This window comes from Neophocaena asiaeorientalis, unplaced genomic scaffold (genome assembly GCF_003031525.2).
Source record: "Neophocaena asiaeorientalis asiaeorientalis breed wild unplaced genomic scaffold, Neophocaena_asiaeorientalis_V1.1 scaffold79, whole genome shotgun sequence".
Taxonomy (NCBI): Eukaryota; Metazoa; Chordata; class Mammalia; order Artiodactyla; family Phocoenidae; genus Neophocaena; species Neophocaena asiaeorientalis.
In genome coordinates, this window is record NW_020175402.1 from 813,787 (window position 1) to 827,113 (window position 13,327).

General features: G+C 52.2%; 1 protein-coding gene across 1 annotated transcript in view; it reads right to left on the bottom strand.

The window, feature by feature from the left end:
- The window catches only part of HSPG2 (heparan sulfate proteoglycan 2), a 106,481-nt gene extending 99,075 nt beyond the window's left edge, over positions 1–7,406 (bottom strand). The window contains exons 1-2 of the mRNA XM_024766869.1: positions 7,357–7,406; positions 2,867–2,909 (exon numbers count right to left, since the gene is read on the bottom strand). Of these exons, the coding sequence (XP_024622637.1) occupies positions 2,867–2,909; positions 7,357–7,406 (93 nt within the window). The remainder of the gene's footprint in view (positions 1–2,866; positions 2,910–7,356) is intronic.
- Positions 7,407–13,327: the final 5,921 nt, after the last annotated feature.

Here is a 13,327-nt window from a genome sequence, read left to right on the forward strand (position 1 = left end):
ACAGGGAGGGCAGGGAGGCTGTGAGCGAGGCAACAACGTGTGAGGATCTGCTGAGAAACTTCACACGTGGCAGAGTGGGAAGTGAATGTGAACTAGCCATATTATTTTGTCAGCATCTGGCCTGGTACCCCAAGACTGCCCTCCCCACTACTGCAAGCCCTAAACCCAGTCACCTTCTGCCACCTTCCTTCTACCCATCTCCCGGGCTGGGCCTCAGGCCCGCAGATCCCAACTTGCCTGCACTCAGCCTGAGAACAGGCCCGGGCCAAGCCGGTCGGGGTCCAGGACTCCCCGGACACAAGAAGCTCGGCTGGGGCGTGGCAGGGTGGGGGTGGGGCGTCCATCTGTACCCCCGCCAGCCTCTGCCTCCCTCTGTGGACAGACCTGCACCCTCCCTCTGGAAATCTCCAGCGCACACTCACAACCCCCTCCGGGCGGCAGATCTGGAGCAAGGGGGAAAGACAGCGCGGCCAGTTATGTCAAGGGGAGGGCTGAGGTAACACTGCCCCTGAGGGAAGGGGAGGCTCCTCCATTTCCCGCCTGCCCACAGCCTCCCCAGGAAGAAAACCCAGGGGAGGCAGGAAACAGGTATCTCAGTGACTTCCCCTCTCAGCGCTGGAAAACACCACTATCACCTTCAAGAACCCTGTCTCTTGGCGGCGCCGGCCCCAAGAAAGGAAGGGCTAAGGCCCCAGCAGGCCAAGGCAGGACCTGAGTCACTCAGGCCTGGCCCCCTCCCCCAGCAAGCCTCCCCACCTCCTCTGAACTGAAATTACTCCCACACTTAATCACAGACCACTATTTCCTCTGTCTCCTGCCCCCAGTGAGGGCTTGAGCTCCCTAAGGACCACCTACCCTCTCCTTGTGTCCTACCCTCACCCACTCACTATGGGCTTGCAGACATGAACTGAAAGGCACGAGAGCTAAAGGGCAGCAGACGAGGAGGAGCCCAAGGCTGGCTAGGGCACAGGGCTAGAAACCTGCTGGCGTTTAAAACTTACAACAAACTTCTCACCCCCATTTTACAGATGTGGAAACTGAGGCTCAGAGAGAGGAACTTGTCCCAGATCACACAGCTAGGAAGTGGCAGAGCTGGGATTCGAACATGAGTCTGTAAGACTCCAGAGGCCAAGCTCTTTCCAACCCTTCTACCCTCAGCCTAGGGTGGGACCATGAAGACCTCAGTGTGGTTGCTGAGGAGACTGTAATCCCACAGGATCAGAGCTGCCTGTTGACCCATCTCAGTTCTGGGAAAGTGCAGCCAGGGCCTGTTGCTGTTCACCCATAAGCCCCCAGTGCTGGATGCACTGGTGCACAGTAGGTGCTTAGCAAGTATCTACTGAATGAATGAACCTTGAACTCCTACTCACTGTCATGGAATGCTGCCCAAAGATGTGGGGAACAAACAAGTGAATGAGGATTAGCTGCAATCTGGGAATTCCTCCCACACACAGCAAACATCTCCTTCCCTCCTGCCACGGTAGAACCCCTGATCAGGGGGCAGAGCTGGGGTAGGGCCAAAAAGTGTCTACTTTTTGGAAAAGTAAAGATCAGTGTTGGGAGGTGCAAGTTCAGGTCAAGACTGGGGAGCAACTGGATGGATGGGCCCTGCTGGATGTGTTGAAGTGAGAGGCTGACAGAGGATTAAGGAAGCTGCCCTGATGGGGATGGGGCAGGAGAGGTGCTGGGTGGGTGGGGCAGGAGAGGTGAGGGGTCAGGTCTGGGGTGGGGGTTAACGAGTGACTCAGGAGGGCAGAGGTGAGAGGGAGCCGGCAAGGGGACAGGGAGTCAGTCACTGGGTAAACACTGGCCAGCTTAGATGAGTCCCTCTCTTGGCTCTGAGAACAGGGGACAGGGATGGCCCAGCACCACCTGAAAGAGGGTGGGTTGGCTCCGTGGTTCGCCACGCAGGCCCAGATCCCCAGATGTGCCCCATCCACATCTGCCACCAGCTCCCTGCCCACTGACCCCGCCCTGCCCTTCTCAGGTTCACTGGGTCCTCAGAGCCTCTCCCGGCCAAGTGCCCTCTTTCTCTCAGCATGGACCCATCCAAGCTCAGAGTAGGGGGCTGGACTGCAGGGACAGGCCTCCCCCTGCACCTTGAAGACCTGGGGAGGAGAGAGCTGGGGAAACAGATCCACTCACTGTCCACCGCAAACCGGCTCAGCAGCAGGCACTGTTTGCACGTACTCCACCCAGTCCTGCACTTTGAGGCCGTGTATTCTGAGTTCCCCTTGGGCATGTGGGCTGGTCTCAGAGAAGTTAACAACTTGCTGGAGGTCACACAGTTGCTCAGTGAAGAGCAGAGATTGATTCAATTCCTCGGCTGCGGGACTCCAGGGCCCGTGGGTGTTCCACGCAAGAATCAGTTGTGTCCAGAGCGCTTCTTTACTTGTGCCTGCCTGGTGACCAGCTCCCCAAGGGGAGAGACGTCGTGGTAAAAGTTCCAGTGAGGACGGATATGGTCCCCATCACCACTGAGTGCCCCTGTTTCAAGCTGGCAAAGAAAGGCGTGTCCTCGCCCTGCCGAGTTCCCACCCTGCTCGAAGTTTCTCAGCCTGGCCCCCAGGAATGGCAGGCCGGACCATGCCTAGCGCGAGTCTGAGACTCAGCAACGTGGCCTGGCGACCCACGGGCTCCCACGAGGGCCGGCCCCGCCCCCGGTCCATCGCGGGGTCCCCTGGGTGCCCTTCGGCACAGCCCCACGGAGGAGGGTGGCGCCAGCCTGTACCGGCCCGGGGTCCCTGGCGGGCGCCGCCGTCCCGGGCCAGAGTCTCAGCCGCGCAGCCTCCGCGCCCCAGCCAAGTTGGCGGGGGCGGCGAGCGGGGCCCGGGGCGCCTCCCACCTCTCCGCCCCGCACACTCACCCAGAGCAGCCGCCCGTGCAGCACCAGCGCCAGCAATCGCCCCCTGGACCGCCCCGGGGCTGAGGGCTGCGCTCTCCCCGGCCCGCTGCGCAGCCAACTGAGCCTTTGTCTGGGCCCCCAGCCCCCTCCGGGCGGGCCGCGGCCCAACCCGGCTCCCGCCAAACCCGGCCTGGAGTCTGGGATGGGACTGGGGCCGGGGCCTTGCGCGCTGGACTACCCTCCCTCCACGTGCACGCCTCTCCCGCACCTCCCCACCGACCCCCGGACCCCTAAATCCATCTGCTCTCACACCCTTTCACACTCCGCAGACGTTGGCTCCACGCGGGCCGCTCTCCAGGACCCTCCAGAATAGCACGCGCTCACACGGGCGCGTTTGGTACACGCGCTCACTACAACTTTGGCTCACAAGATTACCTGCACACTCACAACTTCCACGCTAACGTGCTCGTCCACTGCCCGTGAACGCTTGCACACGCTCACTCCCTTCACCCAACTTTCGTATAGTAACAGTCCTCCCCGACTCAAAAGATCACTCTATCCCTTGAAGACCTTCACCTCTACAGGTGACGCAGTGGACACAGCTTATACGCACACACACTCAGCTGACCACGTTCATAGTCACATTTTCACACACATATATGAATCCCAGGACAGGAAGCGGAAGGACGTTTTCATGCTCAGATTCCCCACAGGGTCTCACAGTTCACACACAGGCCAACATAATTTCTTTTTTATTTCTTATTTTTTTTCTTGCGGTACGCGGGCCTCTCACTGTTGTGTTGGGTTTTTTTTGTTGTTTTGGGGATTTTTTTTTGCTGTACGCGGGCCTCTCACTGTTGTGGCCTCTCCCGTTGTGGAGCACAGGCTCCAGACGCGCAGGCTCAGTGGCCATGGCTTACGGGCCTAGCTGCTCTGTGGCATGTGGGATCTTCCCAGACTGGGGCATGAACCCGTGTCCCCTGCATCGGCAGGCGGACTCTCAACCACTGCGCCACCAGGGAAGCCCCGAACATAATTTCTTACACGCACAGCACCTGCATTTTTTTACATTTTCTCAGTACCTCACAGTGGGCACTCAATACGAACCTGAATTACCCCTGATACACACCATTCTCCGCATAAATCACTCACAGACCAACTTTGATTCACATAAATCACAGCCCCACTGCCAGAGATGCACCATCTCACACACCCAGGCCCAGACACAAACAGACACTGCCAAAGCCCAATCACAGATGCTTGGGAGGTAAATCCCAGTCCCTGATGACACAGACCCACAGACAACACACACAGCCATGCCACCAGGCCTCCCCAGGTCATGGTCTCCTTGCTGCCTGAAAATTTCTAGGGCAGCCCAGGCTGATGGGTGGAGAGAAAACTGGGGTGTGTAAGTGTGTGTGTGTCACTTAGAGGAAAACCTTTTTTGAGTAACGATGGAGGAGAATAAAAACTGAAGTTTCCATTGTTTCCTGTGAGATTTGCTAGGTTCCAGAGACTCACGACCAGGGTCTGCAGCCAGGAGTGAGGTGAGCTGTGGACAGAAGGAAATGCCCAGCTCACTGGGCGGCACCAGGCCTGGCTCCGGAAGGCATGTTCCCTGTGATAAGGGCCAGCCTGCAGTCTCCCAAGCACTCTGAAGCCTCCCATCTGGGAGATGGGAAACCACTGGCATCCTGACTGGCACCTGGAGGATTAAGAAAACACTGGCATCCTGACTCCCTTCCCAGATAAATGCCCCATCTCCAAAAGCTGGGGTCTTCTCCACCCTGTGGGGTGTATCTAGGGGACCAGCTCAGAGCTGTAAGGGGCAGAAACTACATTCACAGTGGTTTGGCCAACTCCCCGGCCCCAGCCCAGATGCCAGACACAGCACTGAATAAGGTCTGTTTCTGCTCCAGACAGGGAGGAAGCGTGGACAGAGGAGGGATGCCTGATCTTGGCCCTTGGTGAACCCCTAATATGGTGGAGGGAAAAGGGAGGATATAATCCCTGTCCTCATGGTGTTCTCAGTCTGCTGGAGGATCCTGCCTCCATCATCTTGCTATGCGATCTTGAACAGATTTTTCAATCTTTCCATGACTCCATTTCATCATTTAGACAAGGAGAATAATGTTAAGACCTCCATCACAGTGTTGTTATGAGGATTAAAATGAATTAATATATTTATTTTTTAAAAAGAACAGTTTTGGGCACATGGTAAGCCCTAAATAAGCGATAGCCATTTCTTTCTCTCTTTTTTTGTGGCAGGGCAGGGGTGGTGCACGCTGCGGCATTCGAGATCTTAGTTCCCCGCCCAGGGATGGAACCCATGCCCCTGCATTGGGAGTGCAGAGTCTTAACCACTGGACCGCCACGGAAGTCCCAGCCATTTCTCTTATTACTGTTTCTGGGTGAGCTCCCAATCTAGAGAGGGAGACACAACTCTTCCCTCAGGGGACTCCAGTCTGATGGAGGAGCAGTCCCTGCACCCACTGTTGCTCTCAGTCTGAAGGCCAGATGCAGCCCCCAACCCCAATGACCTCTAGTCTGATGGGGGAGTACAGCCTTGCATTCATCAAACTTCCCTGATGAAGAAAACTACAAAACTCCACTGATTTCAGAGTTGACAGGTGGCCAGCCTTGGCAGCAGGATTTTTCCAAGGCCTTGCCTGTCCGTGGAGGGTCAGCATCCTTGACAAATCGCATTTTGTGAGCTGCCTCAATGTTCCCTACCTCGGGCCCTTTAAGTCCCAGAGCCTTGGCTTCTTGGATGATTTGTTCATAAGCAAAGGAAAAGGAGAACAAGCAACTCTTTGTGGATGTTTGGTCAAGACTAAGTCTGAGCTATAAGTCTTGCTTCCTAAAAGAGGTTGAGGAAAGACATGGTAAAGCTTACTGGACTGGAAGGAACTGGGCTGACGTGGAGGGCAGGAAATATGGCCTGTCGAGAAAGTTTCAGAGTAACTCCACCTACCCTGAGGATTGGTCATCCCCTTGTTTATTCTGCATCCTCTCCTTCCCACTAAGGGATCTGGCTGGCTCTGTTTTATTTTGCTGTCCTTGATATCTTTAGTAAATGTTCTCAAGTTGCTTTGTCTAGGGCCTGGCTATCTCCTCATATGGCTTAGAAGGGGAGCAGAGGCAAGGCCTTCCAGGCTCTTGCTGAACCCAGGAGGCATCTATAATTGCACTGTATGTACTCATAGCTCTGGGTGCTGGTCACACTCTTTGGGAGAGAAACAACTCAAGCCTCACACAAGGTTCCTTAGATAAGGGGAGACTACGAGAGTTTGGATAGGCAAGAGCGGCCAAACAATTTGGCTTCTGAGAAACAGGAGTCTGATCTAGTCTGATGGGGGAGTACAGACTTCTGAGTCACCTGTCTGCCAGAGTTTGTGGGTCACCTGTCTGCCACTACAAAATTGACAAGACTCAACTTCTACTGGCTTCCACTCCTACTCCAAACCTTTTCTTTGCCTTGGAGCTTCTCACTCATCTCATATTCCTTTATTCATTCAGGACTGCAGTGGACGGTTGGGCAGGTTGTTCACTGAACAAGGGTATGCAGCCAAGGGGATCCTGTTGTGGTGTTACATCTGCCCAGAGGGGGTACCTTTTGTAATATGAGCAAAGGTTAGCTGTGGCCCTACATTCATTCAACAATGAAAGTAAACATCTATTATGCACAAGGGATGCAATGCCTGTGTGGGAAAACAGATGCCGGCAGGGCAAGGATATGTACTTGGGTAAGAAAATGGAACAGGAAATTGGTGTGAAAGGGAGTGGAATGGAGGAGAGGGAACCAGGAGATGATGTGGAGAAGAGGAAGAAGAGGAGGGAGGACACAGTTCTAAGCAGGCAGTGAAAATTCATGGACAGGGAGGGAAGCATGCAAGGCAGGGAGATGCAATCCTGGCCAACTCTCCAGCCACACGCCTCCCCCACCCTGGTCTTTGCACATGCGGTTCCTTCTCCTTAAGGGCTATTCTCACCCAACACCCACCCCACTTCACCCTACTACTCTCTTTTAGGATTCAGCTCAAACCTCATGTCACCATAGAAGCCTCCCCAACCTCCCAGGTTAGATCATGTCCCTCACTATGCTTTCCCACAACCTCCCTCCCCCATGCTTCTCCCTCTTAACATTTTTGACAATTGCAATAATTTGGAAGACCATTTAATATGAAGAGGCATAATGAAGGCAGAGAGCGTGACTACCTGCTTTCTGACTTGTTCCCAACTGTATCCCCTGTGAAGGGCACAGTGCCCGGCAAAGTTGGCATTTGAATTATTTTACCTGAATGAAAGAACAAGTTGGTTCAAGCAAAGCATAAGGCATAAATGCCCCCTTTCTGGTTTGTACTTGGGGCAAAGATAAACTCCCCTCACAGTCTGATCAACATTGAATCTCACTTGATCACAGTCCTAGGCAGTAGGCAAGTGAGTGTATTTTATTACCACCCTTTTCAGACAAGGAAACTGAGGCCCAGGGGATGAAGTGGCTTGCCTACATCACACAGTCAGTGCCAGGAGCCGTGATGGAGCCAGGATTCATGTCCATGTCTGTCTGACTCTAGAACCCACATTCTCAACCCCTCCTAGTATTTCCCCAACACCCCTCGTCATTATCAAGTGCTTTCTTGCTGAGCTTCTACCTTGGGGCCTCACAGATCACCTGCCCTCTGAGATGCTCCTTGGAAAGGGGGTTCCCTGGTCAAGAAGTTTGGGAACTCTGTACTCTTTCCCACACTTTGGCCATCTCGAGGGACACCAGCACAGGAAAGTTTCTGAGCAGGCCTCCAGTAAAGTCGCCTGTCCAACTCTGCTTAAACCAGCATTCCTCAACATATTCAAGAATGGAACTCAGTTCGTTTTTGGAAAAACCTTTTAACATCTCACAAGACTGGTGTTTCTCATAACACCAACACTTGGCAAATACTGCCCCTGACTCCTGGAGCTGACCATAAATGGTCTCTGTAATTGGAATTTGTCACTCGAGCCCCTCACACCGCCACCACTCCCCTCCATCCAGGCTGGAGTACTCATGGCCTCCATACAGCCCCTCACATTCCGGCCCACACACCCCTGCTTCAGCTCTAGAAGACGTCTGCGTGGGGACCGTAGTTGGAGCTCCAGAAATGCTCAGTTTCCTTCCTTTGTCACTGCACACATGGGCATTTTACCTCCTGTGATCAGCACGTGCTGACAATTTCCTGTCTTGTTTTTCTCACTTAACATTTTCATAAACACAGTTCTATGTGTCAGTCAAGACCAGGGCTACTTAAAAATGGCTCTGTGGACCAGTGCCCAAACTGTGTATTACCAGTCCGAGATGAGATAAGAAGTTTGCTCAGAGCGTAAATCAACTGTGTCAGTAAGCACTCTGTTTAGCTCAGCTGACACTGTTTTTTTCTTGGAATACTTGGTCCGTTTTGGAAGCAGCTCATGGATTTACATTCTGGTACGAGCTGTTCATTGCAGTTGGTAATCGTTAACAGTTTGTGGGCCAGCGACTCTGAATAGCAGTCATGTTGACTTTGCATGTAATATTTCTTTAAGAAACATTTATTTATTTATTTGGTTGTGCTGGGTCTTAGTTGCTGCAGGCGGGTTCCTCAGTTGTGGTGTGAGAACTCTTAGTTGCGGCATGCATGTGGGATCTAGTTCCCCGACCAAGGATCGAACCCGGGCCCCCTGCATTGGGAGCACGGAGTCTTATCCACTGCACCACCAGGGAAGTCCCGATATTTCTAATAATTATTTGGTGTCAGGTCTCATCACCACACCGTTATTCATTAACCTTATCCTGTCTTTGGGTATTTGGGCTGCCTCCAGGTCTCTGTGATTCATGAAGCATTGCTCTGAGCTGATATGTATGCATCTGTGGGTTTATTTTTATAATTCCCTCAGTTTTTCAGGACCACAAACCTGAGGCCAGAGAGGTGGGGTGGCTTCCGCAGGGTCACGAGTGACAGAGGCAGGCCTCCCACTCAGACCTCCTGACCCCCAGCCCCTTGTTCCTTCCTCCAGCCTGCACTGCCCTTCCTACTGGGCAGACTTTCCGTGCCTTTCATGCTTTTCTTTGCTAGGCTATGAGCCTTCTGCAGTGTTCCCACATGTTGTCTTTTGGAGCTTGAGAGAAATCCTTTTGGAATGTCCTGTGCCTTCTCCCTCGAGTTCCCGGCTTTGTTCAATTGTTCATGAGAAATTCCTGCCCTGTTGGGAGGGGCTCAGGAGGCTGTGAAAAGAGTTTGCCAAAAATGGTGGTACCCACTCGGGCAGAGCACGCATCTGAGGCTCTGCCTCTCTTGAGATTTCTGCTTAAAAGGGGGCCATGTGGATGCAACTAGTGGGGAGGGTGTCGTCACACACCCCCAGTTTTCTGTTTCCTCTGTAGAGCAAGCAGCACCAGTCACGTGCTGGCAGAAGAGATAAAGTGGGCCTCAGGAAGGGGGGTGAGGTGGGCTAAGGCTGAGGGGGTTAGGTCCAGAGATGAGGAAAGTTTAGGGTATGGTGAAGGTCAGGAATAGGATGAGTGTGTCTCGGCAACACACACGTTGGTAACACAAAAAGCTGTGTATATTTCCTAGAATCACAGAATCATGATATCAGATTAACTGTTTGAAAAGAGCTATATCAGACTTTTTTTTTTAATAAATTTATTTATTTATTTTTGGCCACGTTGGATCTTCGTTGCTGCGCTCAGGCTTTCTCTAGTTGCTGCAAGCAGGGGCTACTATTTGTTGCAGTGCGTGGACTTCTCATTGTGGTGGCTTCTTTTGTTGCAGAGCACGGACTCTAGGCATGTGGCTTCAGTAGTTGTGGCTCTTGGGCTCTAGAGCGCAGGCTCAGTAGTTGTGGCGCATGGGCTTAGTTGCTCCGCGGCATGTGGGATCTTCCCGGACCAGGGCTCGAACCCGTGTCCCCTGCATTGGCAGGCGGATTCTTAACCACTGTGCCACCAGGGAAGTCCCCCAAATTGTTTTAAATACACAAAAGGAATTCTAATATCATGCACCTATGCTCAGTGTTACCAAAGGCCACAGGGACCAATGGATTGGGTAATTAAGACCACAGGTGGGCTTTGAGGGAATTTCTCCTTTTGTTTATTATTTCCTGGGAAGAATGTATTTGAGGTTAATGTTGCCCTGATCAGAACACTGGTGTTGGGGGCAGCCCGAACCTCCAGGTTTAAATACCATCCTTGCTTTGTCTAAATTTCTGCATATTTTGAGGCCAAGATTTACCCCTCTTTCTCTTGGAATCTGTTCAGTAAATACAGAGAAAGAAACTGCACTTTGGATAGAAAGGGCACTAGTTGAGGGGCAGAGCCCTGGCGTAGAATCCCAGCTCTGCTATTTACCAGCTGCTTCAGTTTACCCCTCTGTAAAATGGGTACTAAAACCTAGCCTCGCAAGGAGCAGAGGGCTGTGAGCCTATGTTTCAGGCCTTGGCAGCATGCCTGACACACAGTGTGGGTGCTCAATAACAGTGACATACGTCTGCAGGCGTGAAGGACTTTCCCCGGCCACCCTCAGCTGCAGGGACACGTAAGCTGCTTCTGTAACACAAGATGGACATCACAGCAGCCTCTGGCACTGTTTTGCAGCCGGTGTGCTGCTTTCTGTTTACATGGACCCTGCAGATGCATGGCTTGAACAGTGGACATGGGGGATTTCCTGTGACCTCTGCATGGCCACACAGAGCAGAGGGCCTTCTCTAACTAAGAACCTTCTCTGGACTTGGGCTGAGTGATGGTGGGAGAGAATCATGAGTAGTGAGTTTCTACCCTGAGTAAGAGTTAGGGCAGCGCAGGGATCCTGTCCCTTTTGGGTACAATCTAATCCTCAGTCTTCAAACTTGAGCACTCGCTATGTACAGAGCTCTGCACTGACATCTATCATTCACTGAGCACCTACTACGTGCAAGATGTTGTAATCATGAAGATAATTATTATCACTGAGTGCCTGCTCTGCACATAGTACTCTATAATGAAAATGTCAACCTCTTTTTTTTGGCTGTGCTGCGGGGGGGTTGAGGGATCTTAGTTCCCTGACCAGGGATAGAACTCAGGCCCCTGCTGTAAGAGTGCCGAGTCCTAACCACTGGACCGCCAGGGAATTCCCTCAAACCGTTTCTCTGGGGAGCCACTGTGTTCTATAACTGTAACCATCTTCATCATAATCATTTGTTCCTGACCGCTCTGTGCCTCAGTTTCCTCATCTATACAATAGGGACAATCCTTTCTTAAAGGATTGATGAGATGATTGAGTTAATACACACAAAGCACTTAAAACAATGCCTGGAGTATATTTAAGAGCTTAATAAATGTTGGCTGTCAGGATTAATATTATTAGTCATTGAATATTCATTGTGTGTGAGACACTGTGATTCTTCTTTTTTTTAAAAATAAATTTATTTATGTATTTATTTTTGGCTGCGTTGGGTCTTTGTTGCTGTGCGTGGGTTTTCTCTAGTTGCGGCGAGTGGAGGCTACTTTTAGTTGCAGTGCGCGGGCTTCTCATCGAGGTGGCTTCTCTTATTTCAGAGCACGGACTCTAGGCGCGTGGGCTTCAGTAATTGTAGCACATGGGCTCAGTAGTTGTGGCTCGCGGGCTCTATAGCGCAGGCTCAGTAGTTGTGGTGCACGGGCTTAGTTGCTCCGCAGCATGTGGGATCTTACTGGACCAGGGCTCGAACCTGTGTGCCCTGAATTGGCAGGCGGATTCCTAATCACTGCACCACCAGGGAAACCCTGTGATTATTCTTAAGGTAATAATAGTTAAGGTTACTGAGCACCTATTGGGCACGAGAGCTTGTAATCAACATCAGTGTGATAACTGAGCTCCTCTCGTGAGCCAGAACTGGGCTAGATACTGGAGACCCCGAGAGCAGTGTCCTGGTCAAGGGTCTGATTCTCTGATTAGGGGAAATTGGACTATTTTGAAAGTAGGCCTCTCCAGGAGAGTCAAGGTTGATTCGAATGCAAATATGTGCCTAGAGCAAGAAGGGGATGCCTTGAGTGGCCAGAGAGAGTGTTTAGGAAACAGGACACTCTTGAACTATCTCTTGAGCTGGGCCAAAATGGACCCCAACAAGCTGTGTTCCTGTGAATGTTCGCCTGGGCAATGGGTCACTAGGGGCCTGAGCACCCACCAGACAAAGGCCAAAGTCTTCTCCCTGGGGAGGGAAGGGGTGCAAGAGACAGAATAGAGTGTGCTGCACTGCTGAGCTTTGGACCCAAGGAGGATCTCCCCAGTCCTCAGAGATGGAATAAAAGTGAAGGTGAGGGCTTCCCTGGTGGCGCAGTGGTTGAGGGTCCACCTGCCGATGCAGGGGATACGGGTTCGTGCCCCGGTCCTGGAAGATCCCACGTGCCGGGGAGTGGCTGGGCCCGTGAGCCATGGCCGCTGAGCCTGCGCGTAGGCTAGGGGTTCGGTGCCTCCTTCCTTCCTCCTGCCTTGGGACCACCGTGTCAATCTCATGGATATTGCAGGCTTGCTGCCTTCTCTGCCTGGTCACAGGGCTAGGCCATGGCAGGCAACCTCCAAAAGCCATGGAAATTTGTAGACCTCCAGGTTCTGTGTTATTTCAAGGTCAGCCCCATTCCACATTCTGAGTTGCTATTGGCCCTCATATTTCCAAGGAGAGAGGAAAACTCCAGCAAGAAGGGACTGGGCCCGAAATTCAGAACCACAGAGAAATGGGCCCTGAGGCCTGAAATGGCCCCTGGGCAGCCTGGAAAGATGGCTCAGGACTCTGGAAGCCTGAATTCTTGGGTGGAGGCACTCTCAGTTCTCAGCTCAGGAAGCTCCAGGCCTGGCTTTGGACTTGGAGGAGAGACTCAGAAATATTCTAGTCCGAGGGCCTTTAGAGACCATCAAAAGGACCTCACTCATGTTACAGAAAGGGAAACAGAGGCCTGGAGAGGGGAAGTGATGTCCCCAAGGTCTCAGGGCAGGCTGGTGGCAAAACTCATCTGGAATCTGGTCTCCAGAGTCCCTTAGGCAGAAGGATGGTGAATAACTGGGTGCCTTGTGGGGCCTGATTCCTCAGCACCCAAATCAGTTGAGTCTCTGAAGGTTTGGAGCCCTCGGTGGCCCAGGGAACATTTCCCCAGATATTCCCACCTCATTCTGACCCTTCCAGCTCTCACCTGGCCTGGACAGACCACTCTCCTCAGAGATTTCCCAGGAAAGGCTGTCCCCCAACCTCTAACCAACCTTGGTTGCCTGTTCCAACGCATGTCACACTAGCCATCAAGGTTTGCTCTACATCTACCCTGGGCCCTGGTCATTAAAACCACATCTTTAAAAGAACAAATATATATAAAGTACTCAGCGCAGTACTTGCCACATATTAAGTGTTCTATGAGGCTTTCCTATCATCACTGTCATCCTGATCATTATTACTTCTACCTTTCTTCTTACATGGGGCTGTGCTAAAATAAATAACAATTCTTTTTTTTTTTTTTTTTTTTGG